This window comes from Aedes albopictus, chromosome 2 (genome assembly GCF_035046485.1).
Source record: "Aedes albopictus strain Foshan chromosome 2, AalbF5, whole genome shotgun sequence".
Taxonomy (NCBI): Eukaryota; Metazoa; Arthropoda; class Insecta; order Diptera; family Culicidae; genus Aedes; species Aedes albopictus.
The window spans coordinates 248,292,897-248,320,502 of NC_085137.1; the positions used below are offsets into that span (position 1 = coordinate 248,292,897).

At 37.9% G+C, this 27,606-nt stretch overlaps 2 protein-coding genes across 2 annotated transcripts in view; one reads left to right on the top strand and one right to left on the bottom strand.

Moving 5' to 3' along the window:
• LOC134288002 (craniofacial development protein 2-like) overlaps nucleotides 1–27,606 on the bottom strand; it is a 366,803-nt gene that overhangs the window by 29,022 nt on the left and 310,175 nt on the right. The gene's annotated exons all lie outside the window — the stretch shown is intronic.
• On the top strand, nucleotides 151–20,863 carry LOC115258682 (protein croquemort). The gene is made up of 7 exons (XM_029859011.2): nucleotides 151–174; nucleotides 247–433; nucleotides 5,542–5,818; nucleotides 5,883–6,188; nucleotides 6,247–7,094; nucleotides 7,169–7,259; nucleotides 20,610–20,863. Exons 3-7 carry the CDS (start codon nucleotides 5,687–5,689, stop codon nucleotides 20,721–20,723), a joined length of 1,491 nt encoding a protein of 496 aa, XP_029714871.1. The 5' UTR covers nucleotides 151–174; nucleotides 247–433; nucleotides 5,542–5,686; the 3' UTR covers nucleotides 20,724–20,863.

Consider the following 27,606-nt stretch of genomic DNA (forward strand, 5'->3'; position numbering starts at 1 on the left):
ATTACACTACGAGGACTTTTCTACACTAAAACAAGTGCAAGTGGACATCGATAACAATTGTATTCCTTATTTACCTTCACATACGCGTTAGAATGGTAAATAGATGTTCAATATCGTTCATGGAAAAGAATTATTTAGAGATAACCTATCGCTGTGGAAGCTTGTACGTAGTAGGTACGATTTATTTATCGCTCTGCCTTTGAAGCTGATCTCCAGCGATAAGATCGAAATTCTTTATTGTTCTAGTTTGCTGCGGGTTGCGTAGCCGGCGGGTTTGCGTAATTAGACGACGGGTGAAGAGTGGACATCGGACGAATGCCATCGCCGTGGAAGCTCAGTGTTTTGAAGACAATCGCAGGTAAGTGACCTGGGTGTCACTTTCGCGCGTTAATCAATTATTGAAGTTTAAGAGTTTTCCGGCCTGTGTTTAAAGGTGAGTTTTGTTTGAATATTATGTAGCACTAAGATTATCAATGGTTAACCCAATCAAGCCGATTACTAACAAAGCTGAACGTTTGTCGAAATCTGATTCCGAAGTTCTAAGATTAAATACGAGCAGAGTTAACAATTATACAAAGAAAAAAAAACTTTGGGTACAATTTCATGAACGTTTCGAAAATTACTGTTAATAATGAAGGACTCCACAGTATTGAGAATAATAAAAGTATTGCTACAATATCTTGTCCGACGTTTCGGTCTGTTGTGAGCGTTCTTCTGGGACGCGATATTTACAGGTGTTTATATCCAGTTTGCCACAGTGGAATGCCTAAATGTCGATTTAGAGTTTTCCCTAGAAAAATCTTACGGTTTCGGTATAACTATAGCCGTGAGAACTCTTTCCTGGGCTTAACTGTAATTCAGAATCAGGTATACGCAGAAAAAAAAACATAGTAAAATCAAACATATTTGAGGTAAATACAAAAATTTTGTCAATTTGTTCAGGCCACAAATATAAAAGTGTTTGAAAAAATAACCAAACGTCAGATTTGAAACAAATAAAATCTATGTTTGAAACAAATAAACATCTGACAAGTTATGTTTTAAATTAATGTGATTTTTTTTATTCTGTATGGCAGGTCGTCCTTACGAAAATATTCATTTTCCCATCGAGTTCACAAGTTCTTTCAATAATTGTTTCCTTTTACTGAGAGAACCCAGCTACCCCGTAATTATATTCGCTCCCAAAAACAACGAAACTCGAAGAAAAATTTTCGGGAAACGTACCATTTTTCGCAAGAGGAAATCTTTGATCATGCAGCTACAATTTGTGAGTGTTCTCTTGACGGCAGAATGAGTGATCCTCAATAAGTATAATAGAAATCAATGTGAGATTGGGCTAGTTTTAAACATTTCATCGGTTTATTTATTTATTTAACGAATAAACATGAACATTCTTGTTTCAAGTGAACGAAATTTGTCTCCATGTAGGGTATTTTAACGAATAGTGGACCCCTTAATTTTCCTTCCCAAATGTGTTCCTATCGGTGAACTTCAACCGGTGACACCCATTCAACCCTCGAGTGATCGAGCTGTTGTATTTTGTACAACATATTGTGAAAATCTCGCTTCTTGTACTCATCATTAGCATGGCGCTTGCGGTAGTGGTCAACCGCGCAAGTTGCGGAAGGTTATTGCTCGTTGTAGAGATTTATAGATACTGGCGCAAATAATTTATTGAGCTCATTTTCAGTGTAGATGCTTTATAACTATTTGTTTACAATGCAAAACTATCGCCAAAAATGTACTCAACAACTCAGAGTAAAAGAATCACCAGGACGCGAAGGGGGGGGGGGGGGGGACGCTCACTGCGCACCACGTCTTCCTGTACCTGTCGGATGGCTCTCGAGAACCGTTTTACCCGGGTAGAGGAAAAGAGCTCAAGAATAGCATATTTTGATATGGAGATCAAAAAGTGATATTGGTTTGAAAGATATAAAGATAAAAGATCTAAAAATAATATTAAAAATTTACTCCTGGAACATCATCATAATATCATATTTAGAATTGAATATGAAATTAAAATATCAAATTATGATATTGTTCAGATGTTCCAGGAACATAGTTTAGATATTATTTTCAGATCTTTTATCTCTTATATCAATCAAACCAATATCACGTTTTGATCGTCAGTATTTTACCTCTACCAGGGTAGTCGGGATATTATCCGACATCCTGATGACGTGACCCGCCCACCGTAGCCTCCCGATCGATTTTCGCGGTGTGGGCGATGGTTACTTCAAGCAGCAACTGATGCAGCTCGTGGTTCATTCGCCTTCTCCAAGTCCCGCCTTCCATCTGCACCCCGCCGTAGATGGTATGCAACACCTTCCGTTAGAAAAGTCCCAGGGCGCTTTGGTCCTCTGCAGGTAGAGTCTATGTTTCGTGCCGATAGAGGACTGCCGGCATTGGCGAAACTACGGATTTTTGCCAGGGGGTGCACTACAAACAAATATTCATTAGTTCATCCATTCATCATTCGTGGCCCCATATCTCACAGCAATGCATTAAAATTCTAGGGGGTGCCTGGCACCCCCGGCACCCCCAGTAGTTTCGCCTATGACTGCCGGTCTAATCAGCGTCATCAGTGAGCCCAAATACACGAATTCTTCAACTGCCTCGATTTCACCACCGTCGATAGAAATTTGGAGTGGCGGGCGCGGTAATTCCTACCTAGAGCGCTTTGCCATCATGTACTTTGTCTGCGACATATTAAGATATTAATGACTAATCTGATTCGCCTGGCTTCGTCTTAAATTTTCTAGCTATAATATCAACATAATCAGCGAAATCAAGCAGCTGTAAGGACTTCGTGAAAATCGTTCCACTCATGCTTATCTCCGCTCACTTTATTATACCCTCTAAAGCAATGTTGTACAGCAAGCACCAAAGACCTTGCCGTAACCCTCTGTGGGATTCGAAGGGACTCGAGAGTGTCCCTGATACTCGAACTACGCACATTACTCGATTCATCGTCACCTTGATTAATCGTATCAGTTTATCCAGGAATCCGTATTCGTGCATAATCTGCCATAGCTGGTCTCGATCGACTGTATCATACGCCGACCTTAAATCGATGAACAAGTGATCCACTCCTCCGGTAATAATTCCGCCTCCCAAATCTTTGTAATGACCCAGTGTAGTGCTCTCACCAGTGCTTCTTCACCGTATTTTAGGAGTTCGCTTGGTAATTGATCTGCTTCGGCGGCTTTGTTGTTTTTCAACCGGTCAATCTCCTCCTCAATCTCTTGGTGGTTAGGAACTGGAAATCTTTCGTCCTGCGCACGAACTCCTAGATCTATTACCACGCCACCTTCGGAGCTTGCAACGTCGCCATTGTGGTGCTCATCGTAATGATGCCGCCACCTCTCGACCATCTCACGCTCACTCGTGAGAAGATTCCCGTGATTGCCTCGGCACATGTCGGTTTGTGGCAGGGGGAATGATAGTTCCTTTGCTAACCGGAAAAATCCGCATTTATGCGTTGCTAACCGTCGTTAACCGCGTCTAACTACTGCTCGGTTAGCAGCGGTTAGCGACGGTTAGAACGGAAAATTTGTGGATTTTCCGGTTAGAAAAGGATATGTCATTCCCCTTGGCTTGTGGCATAAAGCCTCTGCGCGAGCGGTTCATCTTCTCGTTGAACTTCCGTGTGTTCTTTGCGCGGTACAGCTCTTCCATTGCTTCGCGATCTCGTTCTTCCTGCTGGTGCTTCTTCCTTCGGAAGACTGAATTATGCCTGTTCCGCGCCTAACAATAACGTGCCTCATTCGCTCTCGTACGGTGTTGCAGCATTCTCGCCCTTGCTGCATTCTTCTCGTTTTTCAAGTGTTCGCATTCGCCGTCGTACCAGTCGTTTCTGTGATGCGGAGCCACAGACAAACAGACGTAACACCTTGAACGATTTTTATGGAAATCCATCGCCCAGTTCATACTACCATCACCTGGTGGAAAAGTTGCACGAATCACTGTGTTGTGCAATATCGTCAACAGAAGGCGATAGTGTGAAACGTCAAACGCATAGAAAAACGATGCGCGTGCCTCTGGTTGTGAAAGCCACAACTATGAAAATTTAAAATGATCGTTAAAAGCGTAGTCGATGTAAATTTCGCAAGTGTTACGTCTGTTTGTCTGTGCTAGTGCTGTAGCCGAGGTACTACCCATGGAGGAACGGATGTCCCTCCAGCCATCTTCAAGTGTAGCTGCGCCAAGCTGCTTTTCCGTTGGTAGGGCCACTGTTATTTAGCTGCTGCGCGTAGTCTTGAGCCACTTCTACGTTACGCAGGTGCTCGATGTTGAGCCGCGGCGTTCGACTTTGACGCGTGGTAATAACTGTCGAAAGTTGTGAGCGCATGCATACAGCGACTAGGTCTAGGACTAGGTAGTGATCCGAATCTATATTCGCACTGCGGTATGTGCAGACATTGGTTATATCCGAGAAGAATTTACCGTCGATCAGAACGTGGTCGATTTGGGTTTCTGTTTGATGGTCGGGTGATCTCCAGGTAAAAGTTCTCCAGTGATTCTTTAAGAAAATCCTCCAGAAATTCATCCAGAGATTTATCTACGGATTCTTCCAGTGATTACTCCAGAAGTTCCTCTGGATATTTCTCAGATCTCTAAAGATTCATCTAGGAATTTTTACAGGTATGTCTCCTGGAATTTTTCAAGGTGTTCATTCAGCTTTCCTTCCAGAGTTCTTCTAAGGAATCCTCTAGAGATTGCTCTAGGAATTCCGCCAGGAATCATTTTAGGAATACCTACTGGCATTCCTTCAGGAGTTCCTCCGGAGATTTCTCTAGGAATTCTGCCAGGGATTCATCTAGGTATTCCTGTAGGATTTCATCCAGAGTTTCCTACTCCTGGAATTCCTGCAGAAACTCCATCAGGAATTGATCCAGGAAATCCTATAGGAATTCTGTCAGAAATTACATTTCTGGGCATTTCCCCTGGAGCTCCTCCAGAAATTACTCCAAGAATTTCTCCTGGAATTGATCTAGGAATTCTTACGGAAATTCCTTTTGGTCATTTGCGGAAGGCAAATTGCAGACTGAGAAAGCTAGTTTTTCGAGATTAAAAGTGTTTCGGTATGTTTGGTTAGGACTGTCCGTAGATCAACTGAACTGAACAACAGGTTCAAAAGTCACAATTCTCATAACGATAACAGTGAAAGATTTCATTATTACAACATCTCCAAAACAACTGTATTATCAAATAAAAGCGATAATATGAGCGACAATAGCGATTACCGTAATACAATGATTTACGGTGTGCATTTTCCCATGTTAACCGATTTGATTTCGAGAGCTGCGACCTCTCCAGATAAGCCAATTTTAGATGTTCAGCCGACGCCATTTATCGCAAATCAACAAATCAAATGGCCTGGAGGTTGACCGTGAGGTTTTTTTTGGCAATCTGAATTAGGTTCAAATGAGTTGGCACCTAGCAAAGACTGCGTACCCACTGATTGGATTGGTTACGTAGATACAGATATCGAGATTTAAGAACGGCTTACGGCATGATTGCTGTGTGTTATCTTTACAGCACTGAGGCGGTGGTACCGCTGGGGGTAAAGGCGAATAGCTACCAGGCTGCACTGAGGATTAGACGCCAAATTCGCTTTGGCACTGCTCGCAGCAACGTTACGAGTCTGAGTTAGCAAGCGCCAACGCCCACAGCAGTCGGAAAAATGTGCTGCTGTTGTAACTGTTCCAACACTGCCAAGAAGGTTTGGTCCTTCATGGGAGTGGTGCTGATCTTTGGCCTGGCCGCCTTCTTTGGTTTCGGGTTTCCAGCGATCGTCGATTCAGTGGCGCGACAGGTTAGTATGGCCGTTTCCGACTACAGTACCCTACAGTGAAAACTTGACTTTATGAACAATGTAGGAATTTGTGATGGAACCCGGCACGGAAGTGTACGAGAACTGGATGGACTCTCCCGTTCCCATGTTCATGGACATCTACTTTTGGGATTGGACGAATTCTGAAGAAATTACCAACCCTAATGTACGACCCAACTTTGTTCAAAAAGGACCGTACGTCTTCAGGGAAGTTCATGAGCGAGTCAACCGCACCTTCAACAATGATCACACCATCACTTTCATGCAAAAGAGAACCTGGGAGTACGTCCCGGAGGATTCGAATGGAGATTTTTACACCGACCGTGTAACAACACCGCACACAATTCTGATGGTAAGTGTCGAATTTTATAGTCAACATTAAACAAACTGACATTTTTTTTGGGTTGCAGACTGTTGGAAAGGTGGTCGAGGAATCCGATGACCCTTTGGTGGGTATGCTTGTTAATGCTTTACTCAACAATAATGACCTCGTGGATGGCATTACGTATGAAAATGTTTTGGTGAGAGATATTCTTTTCGACGGAACAGAGGACAGACTGTTGAGGGCCCTGCAGGATTTGGCTGCGGAGGTGCCCGATTTGGTGGGAGACCTCGAATTGCCAACATGGGACGGCTTCGGATACTTCGTCGATCGGAATATGAGTGCAGAGTACGATGGAGTTTTCCGCATGAATACCGGTACCGACTCGTGGACTAACACCGGATGGATGCGAACTTGGAACGGCGAACCTTCGGTACCGCATTACCGGGGCTTATGCGGTCAAGTGCGGGGTTCAACGGGTTCGGTGAACGCTCCGATGACCAGTACCCAGGCAAATAACCCTGGTGACTTTGTGCTATTCATTACCGATTTGTGCAAAGCAATTACGCTGCGGTACGAGGGTGATTTTGTGCTCAATGACCTCGAGGGTAAGGTGTGGGTAGGAGATAGTCGAGTGTTCGACAACGGTCATAACTTCCCGGAAACCGAGTGCCAATGTACAGCCCCAGAAGATCAGTGCCCTGCGCTGAAGCCGGGTCTTTTGGATGTGTCTGGATGCAAGTTTGGTGCGCCTCTTAAGGTCAGTTTCCCGCATTTCTACCTGGCGGATCCTAGCTATTTGAACGCCGTAACTGGATTAGCTCCTATGCGGCAAACGCACGAATTCCGCTACGCGCTGCATCCGTTCTCAGGCGTTCCTATGGCCGTCAACGGAAGGCTACAGTACAATGTACATGTCAAGGACTACGGAATAGAGTGAGTTGCAGCATTTGCATATAAAGAGGATATGGTGGCATTCTAAAGAAACATAATTTGCTTTTTTTTTTCAGTATTACCCAGGGATTCCCAGACGTTATGATTCCTGCTTTTTGGGTGGAACAGAGGGTTCTTCTCACTCAACAAGTGATTGATGATCTGATGGTAAGTAGAGTTTTCACGATATTATTGATTAATGAGGATTAAGCAATGAATTGTAGGTTAGTGCATGACAATCTCAATGAAATGCGTTCTCTAAAAAATGGATATCATTCCAAGATAGAAAACAGCCAATTACCTTAGAGTGATTAGGTTCATTTTTCATAAGTGGAACGTTTTTGAAAAATTCACCCAGTTCAGAACCTGCTGGCCCTACTTTTTGGCGGATTTTCAAGTCCACATTTGTAATCGGACTGGCATACCAAATGCCAATTTATTTATTTAGAATTTAGAATTTAGAATTAAGAATTAAGAGATGCGACAGATCAATTTGGCGTGTATTTCCAAATTTCTAATGTTCATAGCTAGGTTAAAACCATTCGTAAACAAAATGATGAAGCATAAATTAGCACATGTGTTATATGTTCTCCAAAGTAGATAAACGAACTTTCGAGCCAGATGCAATGCAACACCCTACAGGTCCATGGATGATAGTCTTGTACATAGTGTAATGATTTACAAAGATGTTCTAAGTCCTCCAAGTACTCTGGCGAATATAGGCCATAAGATCTACAAGCGTGATTAATGAACTGTTATTACATTACTGATGCGATGCACCATCCTACTTATTTCCAAAAATGTTCCAGAACGTCCAAGTATTCTCGCGAATATAAGCCTTAAGATTTACAAGCGTGATTAATGGTTTGTTTCCATGGCTGATCGAAAATAATTTCTACCGCATAAGCAGTGACTAAACTACACAATTTTATTTTTTTTTTGACAAATTTCCTTAGTCTAGCGAAGTGCTAAAAATATAAAAGTGTTTAGTTGTGTCATTGTTTTTACAGTAGAAATTATTTTCGACCAAGAAAGGGAGGACGTAAAATATGGTCGAAGCGTATTACATTACTGATACGTTGCAACATCCTGCAGGTCCATGCAAGATAATTTTGTAAAGTAGTGATTTCCAAAGGTGGTGTAGGTCCTCCAAGTACTCTCGCGAATATAGCAGAAGGAGATTCGAACGTTTGTCGTTCGGGTATTTGGCATTCGGGCGAATGATATTGTAGTTTTGTGTACACAGCATCTCACTTGTTTTAGTATAACGAGCTATTTATTGTTTATTATCGGTATAACTAACTAATAAGTAAGCAAAATTTACTTAACAGAAATTGCCCACTCATCTCACTTTACCAATATTAAAACTCAATAGCGAGTCCGAAGTTGAGCGAAGTGCATAACGCACGGAAAACCTGAAGAATGTTGCACCGTATCAGAAATGTTGTTACATCCATTGATTACTCTTGTAGATCTTCAGGCCTTTATTCACTGAAGTTCTAGGGGAACCTAAAACATCTTTGGAAATTAGTTCATTACAGAACAACGCTCAATGGACCTGTAACATATTGCATCGCATAAGTTATGTAACAAACATCCATTGGTTGCCCTTGTAGATCTTAAGAACTCACGGAAGTTCTTGGAGAGCCCGGAACATCATTGCATACTAGTTCTCTGTAGAAAAATGTTCCATGAACCTGTAGAATGTTGCACCGCATCAGTAATGTAACAACAATCATCGATTACGCTTGTAGGTAGAGTATAAGGCCGTAATTTCAGCACAATACTCAATGGACCTGTAAGATGTTACCCCGTATCAGTAATCTAACAAAAACCCATGTGTGCTTATAGAACTTGAGGCATTTTTGCACGGAAGTTTTTGGAAACCCGGAACATATTTGGAAATACCGAAAAATGATCCATGGACATGTAGGGAGTTACAGCGTATCAGCAATGTAACAACAATCCTTTGATTGCGCTCGTAGAACTTAACGCCTTCACTCGTGTGGAAGTTCTTGGAGGACCTAGAACATTTTTGGAAATCAGTTATTTACAAAATAATGCTCCATGGACCTGTAAGATATTGCACCGTACCAATAATGTAACAACAAAGCATTGACTACGCTTGTAAGTCTTGAGGCCTTTTCTCGCGGAAGCTTTTGGAGAACCTAGAACATCTTTGGAGAGTAGTTTTTTACAAAAAAAAAAAAATGCTTCATGGGTCTGTAAAGATGTTCCGCCGTATCAGTAATGTAACTATAATTTATCGATTCCGCTTGATTTTCATAAGGCCTTTACTCGCGAAAGATCTTGGATGACTTATAACGGCTTTGGAAACTAGTTCTTCACAGAACAATGCTTTATGGACCTGTAGGAAAAATTTCAATAGCATTAGCGCAAATTGAGAAAAAAATAGTGTACTACATAGTGTAATAGTGTAGTTATATCGAAGCACAAAAAATGGAATGACCATTTCGTAAAAACTCAAGTTTTTGATTATTGGTTTTATGAATTTCACCGAAATCATTATTTGTGATTAATTTCACATTGAATTCATCAACACTTGCATAAAAATATTAATTTTTTTGCTTCGATATAATGTACAAAGAGAACATTTATTTGTACGGTATACTAGACGTTATATCGAAAAGTACCTGTATAGGATGGTTGCGAGTTGCAGACAAAATTTCAACATATTCGGCGCATTGATTACAGATAATGAGATGTACAAAAAAATTTGCTTAAAAATTGAAATTGTGGGAAGTTAAAATATTTCCGCTCTACTGTATTTTTTTCCTTCGCGTTTTAGAAGACAGGGCATGAGTCTACACTAAAACTGACCATCAGCTTTCTGGGTACAAAAATGTTCAACATGTATCAGAAGCACCATATCAAATGAAAATCTCATATTGAATGTTCTGTCACACACTGTATAGCTAAGCGAGACAAAGCACGTGAGCGTACGCTAGCCCTTCAATCCGCCTATCTAATTCGGAAAACCCCAACCAACTCGAAAGAGGCGAGCCTTCGTTCGATTAAACGACGACTCACCTTACGCGAGTGGAGACCCCATTCTAACATTACGAGAAAGAAGCGTGCTAGTCCACTGTACTCGCACAAGAGACTCTAATCAGTCAATCATCCGTATTATCACCATCCAGTGATAAATAAAATAATATTAACAGCGTGACCCGCTTTCTAGATTATTTCATAAGTTAAGAGTACCGTGTTTTCCACCGTAGGACCATTTTTGTCGACTACACATACTTGTTGGCCGAGTTTGGCACCTACTCACGATTTCAAGCGCACAAATCTCTTCGTAAACAAAACCAGTGCACCTGATCTTCTTATTTTGAACTTATTACAAGTGAGCAAAAGCAGAATAATAAAATGTAGCTTGCTTCTTGAGATTTGTGCGTCTGAAGTTCTGATGCTCTGTTGAAGCGGGATTTCAACACGTTTGTCCTTAAAATTAGCGTAAATCAAGATGTGCAACATGACCCTTGTCTGACTCAAGGGTTATATGAGTTACAAAGTTTTAAAACTAACCGGTGTGGCTTCGTGGTCGTGTGGCTAGTATTACCAACACTTACACGCATCGTGTTTCCTTCAAAGAGCGACTTGCTCATTGGAAGCATTAAACGTGTCCATGTCTTGAAAAAAAAACATATTAATGTGTTGAAACAAATATTTTCCCAAACTATGTGTTTGGCACAAGACAGGCTATGCTTAAGTATTAGGTATCAGTGGGTCGGCTCCAGAGGCACGTTCTCCTCCATTTGGGAAATTTGTGCCATTCAAAATATGGTTGAATGTATGAAAAAATCATGTACAGTTTTTTCATTGTAACTTGTACGTAGATTCTGTTTTTGATTTAAAAAATATCAAAATTTTACAAATTTTGAGGCTGGAAGTCAACTTTTTACATAAAAAATAATTAAAAAAAAAACAACATTAAGATTTTTGAAAAAAAAAATATACGACATCTAACACATATCGGCGATGAATATTACTCTCAGCGTATTCTTTCTTAAAGTTCTCTAAATATCCTCAAACATCTTCGAAGATATCATGTCAATCCCACAAATCGTTTTCGAGTTACAATTTTTTGAAAAGGAAAATAAGGCTTTTTTCATACGTCCTTTTCAAAAGTCAAGACAAAAACCCAATCAATGAAACCTCTTCCTGTGATATGATTTACCCAATAGGGTGACTGGAAAAGAGAGTTGCGTCATGTTCCGATTTGGGCATGTCTCCTGCTCATTTGGAACAGGAAATTGTATAGATTAGACAGAAATAGATGGGAATTCGTAGCAACTAATTCCCATTTTTAACATACTTTCCCAATGAAAACTAACTGTTCAACAAATCATAACACTAGTTTACAGCATTTTTAAACTCGGTAAGCTGATGATCGTTTTTGGTGTGGAATCATGCCCTGAGTTCGAAAACGCGAAGGAAAAAAATTACAGTAGAGCGGAAATTTTTTCGACTTTCCATACAAGGTTGATGATTTGAAATTGATTTTTGTTCTATTTTCAAGCAAAGTTGCTCACTTCACACATCTCATTTGCCGCAATCAATGCTCCGATTGAGCTGAATTTTTCACTTTAACTCACCTACATATGATGTCAAATCAACGTTGAGAAAGAATTTTTGAATGGTTTTTTTCTTATTGAAAAAAATACATCTCTTCATATCTTTTTGGTAATTTTGCTAAAATTTAAGGACATCGTCCCCAAAACTCGCCAATATCTTGAATTTCATCAATCTGACGCAAAACCTGCATTCAGATGATCGAATGGTAATATATTCAGCTTTTAATTTATGGAAAAAGATTTAAAATTGGTTGAACAAAACGCAAGATATTTGAATTTTATGAAATTCCATATTTTAAAAAGTTGTGAAACTCGATATTGAACTAAAACTCAAAAACTGTTCTACTTTAAATTTTTTGAAGCTCGGTTCCGAAATCAGCGCTAAATTATGCTTCAAAAATTTTGGTCGTTGACAGAAGTTCACGACTTTCGTTTTATTTTGTAAACTAGTGTAATTATTGGAAATTTTACAAGGAACCCGAACATGTAAAAATATTTGAGGGTTTACGGTCGAATTTACAAATTATAGTTGAAAATCTGTCAGAAAAGGCGTCAAAACGTTGTAACGTCACGGTAGAATGTGTCTTGTATATATTTTTTTGGATTGCTGAAAAATTTGCTCATGATTTCACAAAAAAAAACATTGTGTCTACGATGTTCTTAAGTTATGATTTTTCAAAGAAAACGGCTGATACCTAGAGTAGAGTAGGGCAAAAGTTCGAGATGGACAAAAGTTTCTTTTGAAGTTTTTGAACTCAATTTAAATTATTTCTTTCTGGTTTTTTTTTTTGTTTTTATTTATGTGTATTTTAACTTATGCTAATTCTACACTTTTTTCTTTCTGGTGTCAAGGTTGTTCAAAACCTTTTAGAATGCGAGTCTTTCACTACAAAAATATGAGAATTGATTGAAATTTCGAAAAGGTATGACTAAATGATGGTTTTTTGTCCAAAAGTTTGTAATTTGTGATGGTACAGTTATTGCACAATTATGGGTCACTCTATCACAATTATTAGTCAGTCAGTTCACCATCCAATTCAAGTTGACCCATAATTGTCGGTGACCCATGGTTGTGCTATGACTGTACTAACAACGTGTGGGTTGGAATTGTAATGAATTAAAACTCAGTCTTTTACTTTGGGGCGTAACTAGGCATATTTTGAAGATGCTTTGGCATGTATAACTTTTATATCGTTGGTGTGTTCAACTGTTTTACGAAACTGTTTCGTGGTGGCTTGCCAGTCTTGACAAAAATAAAACACTATTTATTTTATTTTGTCCGACGTTTCGGTCCGTTTGGGACCTTCTTCAGGGAATCAATAGTTACAGTAGCTATTGAGTCCTTGCAAAAGGTCTCAAACGGACCGAAACGTCGTACAAAATAAAATAGTGTTTTATTTTTTTTCAAGACTGACAAGCCCCCACGAAGCTGAATAACTTTTTGCAAAACAAATATTTGGAAACCATATTTTACACCTACTGGGGCAAAAGTTCGAATTACGGGGCAAGAGTTCGAGTCATGTGGCAACTTCAGGTGAAAACCTAAAATTCTTCAAAATGTACATATTATTTCTAAAAATGAAGAAACTGGCGAGATAATACGGTCGAAGTTATAAAAATTAGCCGTTTTGTCTGGATTTGGCGAAAAACTACAAATTTTTGCTGTGATTAATTTCACCCTAATTTGGGTAAAATCCAGATCGAACTTCAAAGTGTATTCCACATCAAATGTTAATGTGGTAACTCGACAAACACTAGATTAGAACTTTTGCCCCAGCCGTGGAGCAAAAGTTCGAATTGGACACACCCTTAAAAAACATGTTATAACTTAAAATTGAAAAGAAATTTGGCGTAACTTTGTTCAGCATGAGGTAGGATGGTGGAATCACCAAACGGTATTCATTTATGTTTATCTGCTCTGGTTTTTTTTTAATATAAATTTTCTACTAGGGTCGAACTTTTGCCCCACCTTTCTTTATAGCACATCTGGAAAATTTCCACAAAATTGGTCATAACTCAGGAACGGAGAAAAACCACATCTTGAAAATTTCACAGAATATAGCTTATGTAGTTCCCTTCCAAAAACTCTTTTTTTTTGGGAATTTTACCGGACTCCCTAAATAGTTTTCTGACATTCCCGACCGATTTTCCACAACTGTGGAAAATTTTGTGGAAAACAATTTTCATTTCGATTTTTTTTCAATTGCTGAAAAAAATTGCCTATTATTTCACAAAAAAATATTGTGTTAACGATGCTTTGTTCTTGAATTATGATTTTAGGTGGTGTCTGTGGAAAATGTTTGATTTCCACTGGAGTTTTTCGGAAAATTAGGCGACTCTGATTTTTTTTTCAATTTAGCTTTTGTTCATAGATATATATCCCTTTCGTGACGGAGCGCAAAAAATTGAAATTTCCATACAAATGGCTAAATTTTGGCTCTCCAGAATTCTTAGATTTCCCAACAAAGCAACAGTTATTTTACCTCATTTGAAAGAACTACTCTTTATATTTCGATTTCTAGCTTTGACTACCTAGACAAATCGGAAATAAAAATTATGCGACAGACAAATCTTTTTCATGTTTAACAGTTTTTGTCCACTTTTTACAGACTTGTTGTGGTAAATCTCACAGGCAACGTAAACAAAAGTTTGTTTACACACAAACAAGTATAAGTAATGGCTGCATTATTGAAACAGTTTACATCACATAAAACAAAGTCTAAACAGATGAAAATAATATGCAAAACTGCTACCGCTCAACAGCACAATTGTGCTGATTCGTCACGAAAGGGATATGTGAACACTATCTGTGAAAAAAATGTCATTAAACCTTTGTACCAATTTGTACGATAATAATAATAAATAAAACATACTGCTATGTCTTGGCATTCACGTGTTATGGACAATTTTGACTGGAGAACAACGATGTCTAAAAATTGCTATATCTCATTGAGTAGGTACGATAAAAAAAAGTTCATTACGTGGCGTTTGAAAAGTCACATATTGAAGTAATTGAAACGCAACGAGCTTCTCCGAATAGGTACGTCTACTATATTTGGCGACTCGAGGTTGAATAATCTGACATTACATCGAATGACCCTATTCTACAAATCATAGCCTACTTCTATAATCTCCTACAGCTCGGCCATCCTGACATCCACATCGACCCGATGTGCATCCAATTCATTTCTAATATCCCATAACTTCATATTGACAGGATCAAACACTCCTGTAAAGGGTACACGAGTTAGCTGAATACCATCCACATCGCCTACAATGTAACGATTATTTGGAAGCGTTTTTTTGAAAATGTAAGGACCTTTGAACTGTGCTTGTAGCTTACACGAACTACCTGGAATTGCATGATGCGGTATATAAACCAAGTCACCTTCTTGATACTGTGTGCTCTTCTTACATTCAGAATCATATTAATTTTTATTGTATACTTGAATTGCCTTGTTAATAGCAATTGCTTTTTCTCGTATACTTATCAGATCTCTTTCATGAACTGTGTTTTCACTTATACTCTTTTCAATTATACTAACCGCCTTTTTCTTTTGATTAATGCCAAATAATACTTGCGAAGGTGTGTTTCCTATTGAACGACAAAAAGTATTATTAATAAAATGCTCAGTGTCTGATAAAATTGGACCAAAACCTCTCGAAGGATTGCTTTCAACTAATTTTGCTATTACAGGAGTTAGCACTCTATTAAATCGTTCTACTTGACCATTTGCTCTTGGGCATCCTGTAGCTATTAAAATATGTTTTACTTCATTTTCGTTATTGAATTCTTTAAAGCTATTGGAAGTGAAACAACTTCCACGATCTGAAATAATTTGATCAGGAATTGAATATGCATTATAATAATGCTTCAGATGCTTGATAACCTCAATCGTATTCGTTGTTTTACAGGGATAAAGCTTCAAATATTTTGAAAAGGCATCTACTATAACAAATACATATTTATAATTACAATTCCTAAGAGTTAGTGGACCGTAATGGTCGATGTGTATTGTATGAAATGGTGTATTTCCTTTATCTACTAAATTCAAGTAACCATCCTTTCTAAAATTTTTCTTCGAGTATACAATAAACTTCAAGCAATTATTAATGTACTTTTTGATTTGTTCTTTTGTGTTTGGAAACCAGTAGGATCTAATAATCAGATCATAAACTTTTTCTACACCAAAATGTCCGAAATCATCATGATACATTTTTAAAATTTGACCAACCATACTTTGAGGAACGTAAAACAGTAATTTATTGTTTTTGCATTTTTTGTATACTACTCCATCAAGTAGTTCAAAATTTTTGTCCTCTCTATTTTCTAACTGAACTCTAATTTCTTCAATTTTCGAATCCAACATTTGGCTAGCCAATAAAGCTCTTTCAAAACTATTATTTTCGTTTCCTAAAGCGCAAATCATCGGCAAACGAGATAAAGCATCTACATGCCTCATATTGGAAGAGCTACGATGAATGATATCATAATCATACTCCGATAAGAAAATTTCCCATCGGGCAATTTTCGCATTAATATCCTTTTTATTTAGTGTTTCTTTCAGTGCAATACAATCTGTAACTATAGTGAACTTAATGCCTTGTAAGTAAATATGAAATCTTTTTATACTGTTTACTACTGCTAATGTTTCAAGTTCGAAAGAATGTAATTTTGATTCATGAACATCTGTCCTTTTACTATAATACATTAGGGGAGACTGAGGAGACTTGATCCCTGGGGAGACTTGTTCCCCCCATATTTGCTCGGAATCAAAAACATTTTTCTTCTAGCATATTTTTTCCAAAACTACTCCTGGACAAACGACTATGTTTTGGCTACAAGTGATTTTGATTGTACATTGCATTACTTTTTAACGGCTGATAGTTTGTTTTCAGTCCTTCAGAAATCTTTTAGGCGATTCCGAAAAATCTTAAAAGCTTTGTGAAAATTGAACCAAATCGTGTCAAAATTTCACGGTACATAGTTCAAATAAAATACTTTCAAACTTATTTGTCCAAATAAGGCTGTTGTTAACATATTTTAAATTATTCAGCTTAGTATACACAACAGTGACATGGGGAGACTTGATCCCTCGAGGATTACACACACATTATACATGTGAAAAATAAAATTTTATTCGGAAGCCCCTATTTACTTGGAATTCTAGTCTATTCAACGATAAAATGTGTCAGATAATTAAAACTTTAGTACAAACCAAGAAAAGGGGGATCAAGTCTCCCCATTTTGAAAATACGGCATATCCTTAAACATTTAAGGAAATCTTACAATTTCGAACACTTCATATTCATCGAAAATACAAGAAAACTCGAAAAGAAAATGAATAGGAAGACTCTGGGATTATTTTCCCTTTAAATAAACCATGTGCTCAAAGGGGGATCAAGTGTCACCCATTTTTGAAAAATACATCATAAGACATGCCTCCATAAAAACACAGTTTTGAAAACTTTAACAATAATTTAAAGGCATTTTGTTGTGTATTAACTTGCGATAGATGTTTACCTGTCATTTTGTATGGAAATCGGATCTAGTTTTGTGTTTTTTCTTAAAGTTTCAGGTGAATTAAGAAAAAGGGATCAAGTCTCCCCAGTCTCCCCTACTGGATGTAGAGCTCCATCTGATTGTTCTTGCATCAAAACACCTCCGAATCCAAGAGCACTTGCGTCTGTGTGAAGCTCAGTTCTAGCGAAAGGAGAGTAAATTTTCAAAACTGGCTCTTCAACTAGTTTTTCACGAAGAATTTCAAAAGCATTCATTTCTTCTGTTCCAAATTTAAAATCTTTCTTATCTTTTTTAACCATATCATAAAGCGGTTTCGAAATGATTGAAAAATTTGGAATAAATTTTCTAAAATAGCTTGCTAATCCAACAAATTTGTGAACATCATGAATACTTTTAGGATATGGAAACTTTTTGATACATTCTATATGTTTCTCGCTAGGACTGATTCCTTCAGAATTAACGTTGTACCCAAGATATTCAACTCTAGATTTAAGAAACTTACATTTCGTCAATTGTAATTGTAAATGATTCTCAACTAAAATTTCAAAAACTTGTTTAAGTACTTCAAAATGTTCCTCAATTGTTTCAGTAGCTATAATAATGTCATCAATGTAAATTCTTAAAACTCCCTTTTTAATCAAATCTCTAAAAACAGTGTTAATAAATCGCATGAATGCTGAAGGAGCATTGCATAAACCGAAAGGTACCTTCTTATATTCGTATTGACCCAAATGACACACAAACGCTGTATATTTTTGAGAATTTTCGTCAATCAAAAGATGATGATATCCGCTTTTGAGATCTAAAGTGCTGAAATATCTCTTATTCCTTAAACTGTCTAAATGGTCCTCAATATTTGGAATTGGATATCTATCTTTTACTGTAATTTTGTTCAATTCCCTATAATCTACACACATCCTCCATGAATTATCTTTCTTTTTAACTAAAACAATTCTACTAGCATAAGATGAATTGCTCTCTTGAATAACACCTTCTTGCAAAAGCTTATTGATTTGTGTTTCTATTTCTAGCTTCTGGGCATTCGAAACACGACGTGGAGGAAAATTAAATGTTTTGTTATTTTGCAACTCTATTTTCATAGTATACAAATGTTTGGGTTTAACTGGTCGGATTCCATTTTCATACACATTGTTAAAAAGAGATCTGATTTAGCAACATTTTCGAAAGGAATCGTAGAATCTCCAATATCTAGTTGATCTACATTACCAGTCAAGAAAATTTCCGGGCTTACCTCCACATCATAAATATCAGAACAAATATTATCTTTTTCTGCAATCACATTCAAAAGTTCCTCATTTTTTTCATTATTTTTACCAAAAACTATCGCGTTACCGTCATATTCAGCCACCAAGTCATTCCCTTTTATGAAGTCCGCCCCCAAAATGCACATCGGTTCCATGGTTGAATCTTTTACAATTTTAAAATGCAATTTATAAATAAAATGGTTAATAACAATTTCTGTTTCGAATGTCCCTAAAATGTCGATTTTTGAATTATTGAGCCCTGAAAAATTGTGTTCTAAGTGTTTGGAAATTTGAATTGATTTTGGCACCACACTACTTCTAATCAAGCAAACTGGACTACCTGTGTCGAAAAGTGTTATACATTCCCTATAAAAATGTGAAAATCTAACTAATATTTTGAAGTATGATTTTTCTAAAACAGTCCTACCTCTAAACTCAATACTACCTCGAGATCGCTTCGAATTATTTTCTTCAGTTCCTCTGTGGACTTGATCTGCTTCTACAACCGAGATAAGATTTGATCGCTTCTCCATGTAATGTCCGTCCGTTTTTCGATAATCTGTAACTTTTGCGTGATGTTGATCGCCAAACATTCCACCGTCATGACCGCCGTTGTCACCAGATCCGCCAAAACCTTTGCTGTGTTGACTGATGCTTGAGTTGACTGCCCTTGAATCTTCAACATTTGTTTGTCGATAATTACCACCACCTTCAAATTGTTGTCCACGTCTTCGGAAGCACATTCTTGCCAAGTGCCCACGTTCTCCACAATTAAAACATCTTTTTGGCCATAAACGATTCTTGAAAGTGTTTGAAAAATTTTCACGATTTTCTGTATGCATTCGGGTTTGATTTTCTTGTCGTAGAATAGCCTCCAACAGTGATTCCACAGATGAATGTCCAGAAGTGCTTAACGCCAGTCTTAAACGATAGTCCGGAATGCCATTGATAATGTATTTCATGATAACCGCATCGGAAAGATCCACCAATTTAGCTTTAGCCACGACATCATAGACAAAATTTTCGTAGGTTTCATTTGCTAGCTTCACTCGTTTCACTAAAGCGGCATGGATATCCACCTCATCGATTTTTGATGGAAATGCTCCCACTATTCTATTCTTGAACTCGTCCCAACCGTTGATATTTTCTTCTACAGCTTCGAACCAAATTTTTGACACCGCTCCTAATCGCATAATCGCATAGTGTAGTACTGCCCGTTCTTCCCAGCCATGTACGGTTTTCAAAGCATCAATTTTCCGTAGCCATTTTTCTGCAGTGATCTTCTCCGGAACAAATTCTGGAATCAATCCACGGACATACTCAGGATGCAATATCATCTGAACACCGGATTTGCTCTTCCTGTCGACCATTAATCTTGAATTACATTCAGCTCCACTCCTGCCATCATCTCTGATTTCATCCGCAATAGCTCCACGTTCACCAACAACCATTGAATTAGTTTCGGCACGCGTTCTGTCTTCTTCTATACTTAAATCCTTCATTCGCTTTGTAATGCTCATTTCATGTCCTTCCAATTCGCCTTCAACGTTAGAAAAAGTTTCAACTCCTCGCCTCGAGAAGTTACGCAAGTTCAGCATCCCACTTCTGAATTGAAGTAATTGAAACGCAACGAGCTTCTCCGAATAAGTACGTCTACTATATTTGGCGACTCGAGGTTGAATAATCTGACATTACATCGAATGACCCTATTCTACAAATCATAGCCTACTTCTATAATCTCCTACAATATAAGGCCAAAATTAGAGCTATTCGACATTCTCAGGGTGACAACAATGTCAATACGGCCATCGGAAGAAAAAAGTCCATTGCTATTTACCAAGGGATCTCCTACTTCTACTCAATTGTCACGGGAAAGGTTTTCGCGTCGAAAAATGCACTTGCATTACAACCTGTTGACTCATAATACTAGCTCGCTTATCGTGAATTAGGAACAAGCGAACTGACAGCCCACCAGGTGTCACTGACATCAAATTTGGACAGCGCAGCAGCAAAGTAATCAATCACGGATTGCTTATCAAAGAATAAGAAAATATTGTAAAATCTAAAATTTACTCGGCAAAATACTGTTTTCGCCCAGCAGAACTAACATTCTCAATCGTCTCTCCCTCAGTACATTGACACGCTGCGGACAGCTGGACACATCACGGCGTTCGTGCTTCTCGGCGTTGGAATAATCGCCTTCGGAGTGGCACTCTACTTCTCTATCTTCGTGTGGAAAAACTAGGCAAACTGGACGTTGAACAAGTCAACAGCAAATAAGAGCACATGACATGTGAGCGATTGTTACCAAAATACACTCTTCTATAGGATTAAGTCTAGGGTCAATTATTAGCAAAAAAAATTAAAAAGTGATTGTTTTTTTAATTATCTTGTTTTTCTATGTGATGACCAGTCTTAAAATCGTTTGAACAAGCGAAAGTGTTAGATTTTTTTCGCCGAATTATTGATAAGTAAACATCCAGTTGTCAACAAGTGTAAAGCAACCGAATCGTCTTAGTTGTTTTGTTGGGGCTATAAATTGTTCCCCTAAGCCGTATCATCTTTTTACTGAGTGTTCGATTTTTCTGTGCAGATAAGACCGGATTGCGTTTTCTTATCGTCTTCATTGCTCCACTGATTTAAGTCCTGATTTTAGATAAAGTAAAACAAGTGCCAATGTACGAACTAACTACGTATTTTTTCTTTATTTAAGTTTGTTTTGCATTAGAATTTTGTTTACGATGTCGAGGGCGTTTTCACATTATTTTTAACCTCTACAGATAAGGTATAAAATGATAGCGGATACTTCGAAATTTAACCCTCTAATACCAATTTTTTATTTCAATCTAAATATCATTTTTCGTCGTCTAAATTTGATTTAAACATGTTAAACATTTTTATGTTTTTCCTGGAAGCTTGTTTTTTGAGACGAAAACAAATTGAAATTTTATGATAATTGTTAAAATATTTTTATTTTTTTTATGGAAAGTTTTATTTTCCGTGTAACTTTTAGGAAAATCATTTAAGTTTGTATTCAACTCCTTTAAACTCTTTTAATATAATAGAATGATTGAGGAAAAACAAATGCGTTAATTTTTGCGAATAAATAAAATAAAACAATGACATCTGAAAAGAGATTTAAGCATCATTTTTTCAATGATTCTAAAAAATATGAATACCTACGCTTTAAAATACACCAAAAAACATTTTGAGATATACATACCCAAGTAACAGAGCTAGCTGAATAACAGTTTCTTAAACTAAATTTTGCCTAAGACTGGTTTGTTCCACTTTTGTACATCAAAAATGTATGTTGGGTAAAGACAGTCCTAAATATCAGTTAAAAATATGAAAGTTTTGATTGCCCAGGCAAGAAAAAAATACAAAAATGCTCAAACTATAACCTGTCTAAAGGCGGGGTTGGGTATTAGAGGGTTAAAGATTGAACTTTATAAGATTTTTATATTTTTTTCTCTTATTTTCAAACCAACTGCTGTACAAAACATTTTGTTTGACACATTTGCTGCACTGATTTACGACCTGATTTTTTTTTTTTTTTTTTTTTTTCATAGTGATTACGGCGGTAGCACACTGTGCTTATGTTCTAACACCGCACCCTTTCCCTACGTTTGCTTCTATGAGCCTCTATTTTTGTTTCAACACACAGAAGTACGTAGGCATATCGTGGCCCAAGTCGACACTGTTTTGGCCTGCGTTGAACAAAAATAGTTATAATAAAAGTTTCCCTTTTTTTTCTTTTTGTCAATTGGTTTTTTGTAGTATGGTCCATGTATTTAGTTAGGTTCTTGTCAATTTGTCAGTTATTCGAAGTAGATTCCCAAGGTAATAGTCAATAAGGTCATTCTGATCTGTTCTATCATACCAGTTTTAGTCATTGCTTTATTGAAGTATAGTTTTATTGGAAATATGCTGAATGTCGTTATTAAAAAGAGACGTATGGAACTGTGTCCTGGTAGTTGTTGCGTCATGCACATACGTCATGTCTTAATAATGCCTAGGAGATTAACAAAAACACGTGTGTTCGGTCAGTAGAAAGTCAAGGAAAATAGGTTTCTTTATTGTCAGTTGTTATGTAAGCCTCGCTTGAAGCACTTCCCGTGAGAACCCTGTCATCTGTACACCAACTAATCCGTATCTTCGTACTCAGCTAAATACCGTACAGTCAACCGTCGAAAAGCCTACGGGTAAATATTTAAAAAAATGAATAATAATGCTGTCTAGCGCATTGTTTTCTATTGGCCACTATTTTAGTCTAGTCCCAACTGCAAGCTATTTTCCAATCTTAGCATTAATTGTCTTCTAGATACTTCTAGATAGATTCATCGAATCAGTCGAACCCGTATGTTAAAATACAGTCGATTCTTTGTCAAATTGTTTTCTTGATTTCTACTTCTCTGTGTTCATCTCTTGTGTCCTTAAATTGTCATCGGTGAAAAACCCACAGAAACATGTAACTGAACTCCTGATATTTTTCTGTTGGTGTCATAACACTATCTAAGAGAAGAACAAAAATACGCAAAGTTGGTCAGTTGATTGTAATAAAACAAAAATTGCTTGTCAACTATTATGTATTCATCCCCCTACAAATACTATGAAAAATATTCAAATTCGTTCTATCCTATCGGTCCTACCTCGATAAACCATGTCATTTTCTCATGCGTGGCCTAGAAATGTCAACCTAGTCATACAAAAGTAACGTTGTTCAGTTAATAAAAAGCAGTCAGCTTTTGTCCAAAATGTCACGTCGAACGCATTGATGTCAACAATGCGTTTAAATGTTCGCACGTTAGCTTCGAATCTATCAGCACAATTAAGTGCTGCAAATCTTCTTCCCACTATCAATTCGTCGGTTGATTTTAATTGCATTATTTAAAGAAAATACTGCCTATGATCGCATAACTGTCCCATATGAATAGGAAACCCAGCAAATATGGGACTGATATGCGATCATAGGCAGAATATGACCAACTAACATGGTAAAAAATCGAAAAAGCGACTACGGCATTAATGAATTACTAATCAAAATCAACCGAGAAACGTGGGAAATAGAGCCCAAACAACATTTTAAAGTCAGCTGGCTGTTAAAGGTTCCAAAACCTGTCACAAATCCTATAATACTTTTATTAGGATTTGTAACGATAATCAAAACCTTCTCAAATTCAACCGACTTGGAACTGTTGCTTGGGAATAGACTCTACTGAGCCCTGGCGGTTCCTCCGTGTTTATCGAGCATGTCTGATGCATATGATCAGCCATACTCCATCTGCAGCAGCCGGTTCGTGATGAACCGTTGGAGGCGCATTAAAGTGTTAAAAAGGTGATATGTTTCACTAAAGAACACTACATTACAATAATCAAAATGAAACTCCTTCACTTTAATACCGTCAACCCCTGCGAACTTGGCCAGGGATTTACGACCTGATTTCATATAAAAATGAACATGTGCCATGGTACAAACTGGCGAAGTTGTTTTTTCCCTATTTTCGATTAGACATGAAAAATTCTCGCTGAGACCGGCCTACTATTTACACCTTATATTCAAAAAAGTTTTAGGTGGTGATTTTATGAAAGTTCTCGCTTAAAAATTAAGGAATATGCATTTGGTTACTCAAATTGATTGACCCCCCGTTAGTTAGAGCCACAATAATTTTTGCAGACCCCTCGATTTTGGTCAAATGGTGGCTCATTTCGCCTAAAACCACCTCAAAACGAAATGTTGTTGAAAAGAGGAAAGATAGAGCTACTATTTACAACTATAAAAAGTTGAGTCGGCCATATTGATTTTGGCCGCCATCTTGGATTTTTATACCAAAACTTTTTTTCACCATGATGGCAACCACCGATTTTCAAAATTTTTGCATCAATTGAAAGCTGAGACATTTAAACATAACATATCAAAAAATTAGAGATGTTTTTTTCTTCTTTCAAAAGTTATCTGCAGTTTTGTAAATCATGCCACTTTTACGCACTGGGCCGGTGCCGGTCGTTTACATAAATGCAATGCAGCGATATTTCAAGGATTCTTTCATGGATTTGTCCAAGGATTTTTTTTCCTGGAATTCTTACAAAAACTCCCTTAGGAATCGATCCAGAACATTCAAAATCGCTTCCAGAAGCTTCAAAATTGAATTATTGCTACAAGAGTTTCTCCAAGGATATATTCTGCAAACCTTCCACGGATTTTTCAAAAATTGAAAAAAAAACATCAAGAATTATTTTATACTCCGCTCCACGTACCCGATAGTGCTCTCGGCTGCATTGTTGAAGGCTGCTTTGACTGTACTCCAGCAGTTCTCCAGAGGGTTCACATCGAGCACACCCTCGTCCGGCAATGCTGCTTCGAAATGATGCACGTATGTTGAGGGTACGTCCGGTTGTTTCAATCGCTCTAAATCGTACCTGGATGTACCTAGATCGTATTTACTCTGATGATCACCAGGTGTGTGTAACCATTAGGGAAGCTGTGCTGGGCCATGTCCTTCGTACTCGCGTTTGAGCTGCGCGTAGAATGCATCCTTGTCATATGAGCTTCCGGAGTGTGGGCTGTGCACGTTGTTTACACTGAAGTTAAAGAATTGGTCCTTGATCCTCCACCTGCACATTCTTTCGTCGATCGGCCACCAATCACACGCCTCTGCATATCGCCCATCACAATAAAAGCTGTTTCCAACTCGTGTGTGTTGCCGCAGCTCTGGTGGATGGTATGAATACCTCTAAACGTTCGTACCATATGCTGTCCAACACACCTCCTGCAGCGCAACGTTGCCGAACGCGAGATTCTTCAGTAGATCCACGAATATGGAGGTGCTCCAATGAAGTTGAGAGATAGGCAGTTCACGTACCGAGTTTCCAATCGCAAGACCTTTTTATTCGCTGTGTCGTCGCCAAATGTATCGGTTCGTATTCTCTTGTTGATAATTCTCTGCTTGTTTTTTTTTTCGGCCGGCTCGCAAGGCCTAACATCAACTGCCGACACCAACCTAGCAGCATACAACCGATCTTGCTTAACCTTCCTAATGTTGGGAACATCGGAATGAGTCGTACAACTCCAAGGGTGGTCATAGATAAATAATAGTTGGATATGTAATATTACATTTCATATTGAATTTCACTATGTAACGACCATAGATGTCTACGACTAAACTCCAATGCAGTTTGAACTACGCTAAATATCCCAAAAACAGGGTGGCCACTAAATATCAGTTTTGAAATTCCCGTCTTTTTCCCGGTTTTCCCGGTACGATTTCTGAAATTTTCCCGGTTTTTTAAATGCACATTTTTTTTAGTAGGTAACGCCCAATTTTCGTATCATATGGATAAGTACCATGTAAAAATGCACTTGCAATCCTGTGAATACTATGTACTAGATGTTTATAGTTTAATATTATTCTTGACGTAATGCATCTATGGAAAAAATGGAAGTAACTACCAATGATGACATAAAAGGCGTATGCTACACAATTACTTACAACATATTTTCATTCAGCTCCAAATAGTGCATAATTCAAGCTTTCCCTCACTCATTATTTTACTTATTTTCTTGTACTTTAAAAAAACAAGTGTAGAAGTGGTAGCTAACTATGACTGTTCACGTTCTTCGGAGTTCTTGAAGCAAAAATCGCTTTTGCGGTATGGTAAAGCTCAAGCTGAAATATTGTTTTATTATCGCATGGTATTTAACCATTTGGAGCCGAAGGGGTCAATATGACCCCGGCGGTGATACCGAGCATTCTTACAAAGATTCTTACAAAGTTTTGTCCGAGATTTCATCTTTCGATTACTTCAAAAATATTATCTTGGATTTCTTCAGTAACTTCTGTTAGCGATTCCACCTTGTATATCTTTTGTGGATTCCTCTAGATTCCTTAACCGTCCATAACTAGCGCGGTTGGCCACCACCGCCAGCACCACGCTAATACTGAACTCAAAAAGCGAGATTTTTTCAACGTGTTGTACAAAACACAACAGCGCGATCCCTCGAGCGTTAATTGATTTATTCTGGAAGAGGTTCCTTTAGGGAATTTAGGATTTAAGTCAGTCTGTTGGAAATTAGGGAATAGAACTTTTGGTCTGGGATCATGAATTCGATCTAGGGATTTCTCCTGGAACTCCTGAAGGATTCCCAAAAGAATCTCCTACATGTCTAGAAGGTTTCCCAAGGAACTCTTGGAAGAGTTCTCGATTACAAAACTCCCGCAGTAGTTTGATGTTCAGGATTCTGGAGTATTTCCAGAAATAGTTATCGTAAAGTTTTTGTAAGAAATTTTGGGAGATCATCCAGAAGGAACTCCTGGGTGATTTGCAGAGGGAGCTTCTGAAGGATGCCCAAAAGCAACTCCTGGTGCAACTCCAAAAGCAACTTTCATAAGCAACTCCTGGAGGTTTCTTTGAACAAACTCCTGTAGGGTGCCCAAGAAGAACTCTTGAAGGAAACGCGGTAAGAAACACTGGAGAAATTCCAAAAGCAAATAATAATAAAGATAAAATTCAGCAAAATCTCTTGGAAGTTTTCAAAATCGAAGTTTCAGAAGGCACTCCTGCAGAAATTGGGCTTCGTGACCGAGCGGTTAGCGGCGGCAGTCGTTTAGGTGTCTCGTAAGCCTCGGAGTGTGGGTTCGATTCCCGCTCCAGTCGGGGAAAACTTTTCGTCGAACGGAAAATTCTCCACTGGGCCACTGGGTGTTATATGTGTTGTCCGTTGTCGAATGTTTATAATGTTCAGTCTGTAGAGGCCGCAAGGTCGAAGACGGTGTAATTGTCTTTTTTTTTTTAAATTGGCCAAATAATTCGTGGAGATGGATGAGTAACAGAATGATATCCTGGAGAAATACCAGAAGAAACTCTGTAAAGAATCCCAGAAAAAACTACCGATTGATTTCTAAAAAAAGCTTTCGGAGGAATTCCAGGAGAAAATTCTAGGGAAACCCCAGAGGAAGCTCCAGGAAGAAAAGGAAAAAATTTCTGGAGGGATTTCAAAAAAATAATCTGGGAAGAATTCCCGTAGGAAATTTTGAAGATTGGAGCAACTCCTGTTACAATTGCGGAAGGAAAATCTTAATGAATCTTAAAAGGAACTCTTGAATAAATTGCAATAGGTTGTCTTGATT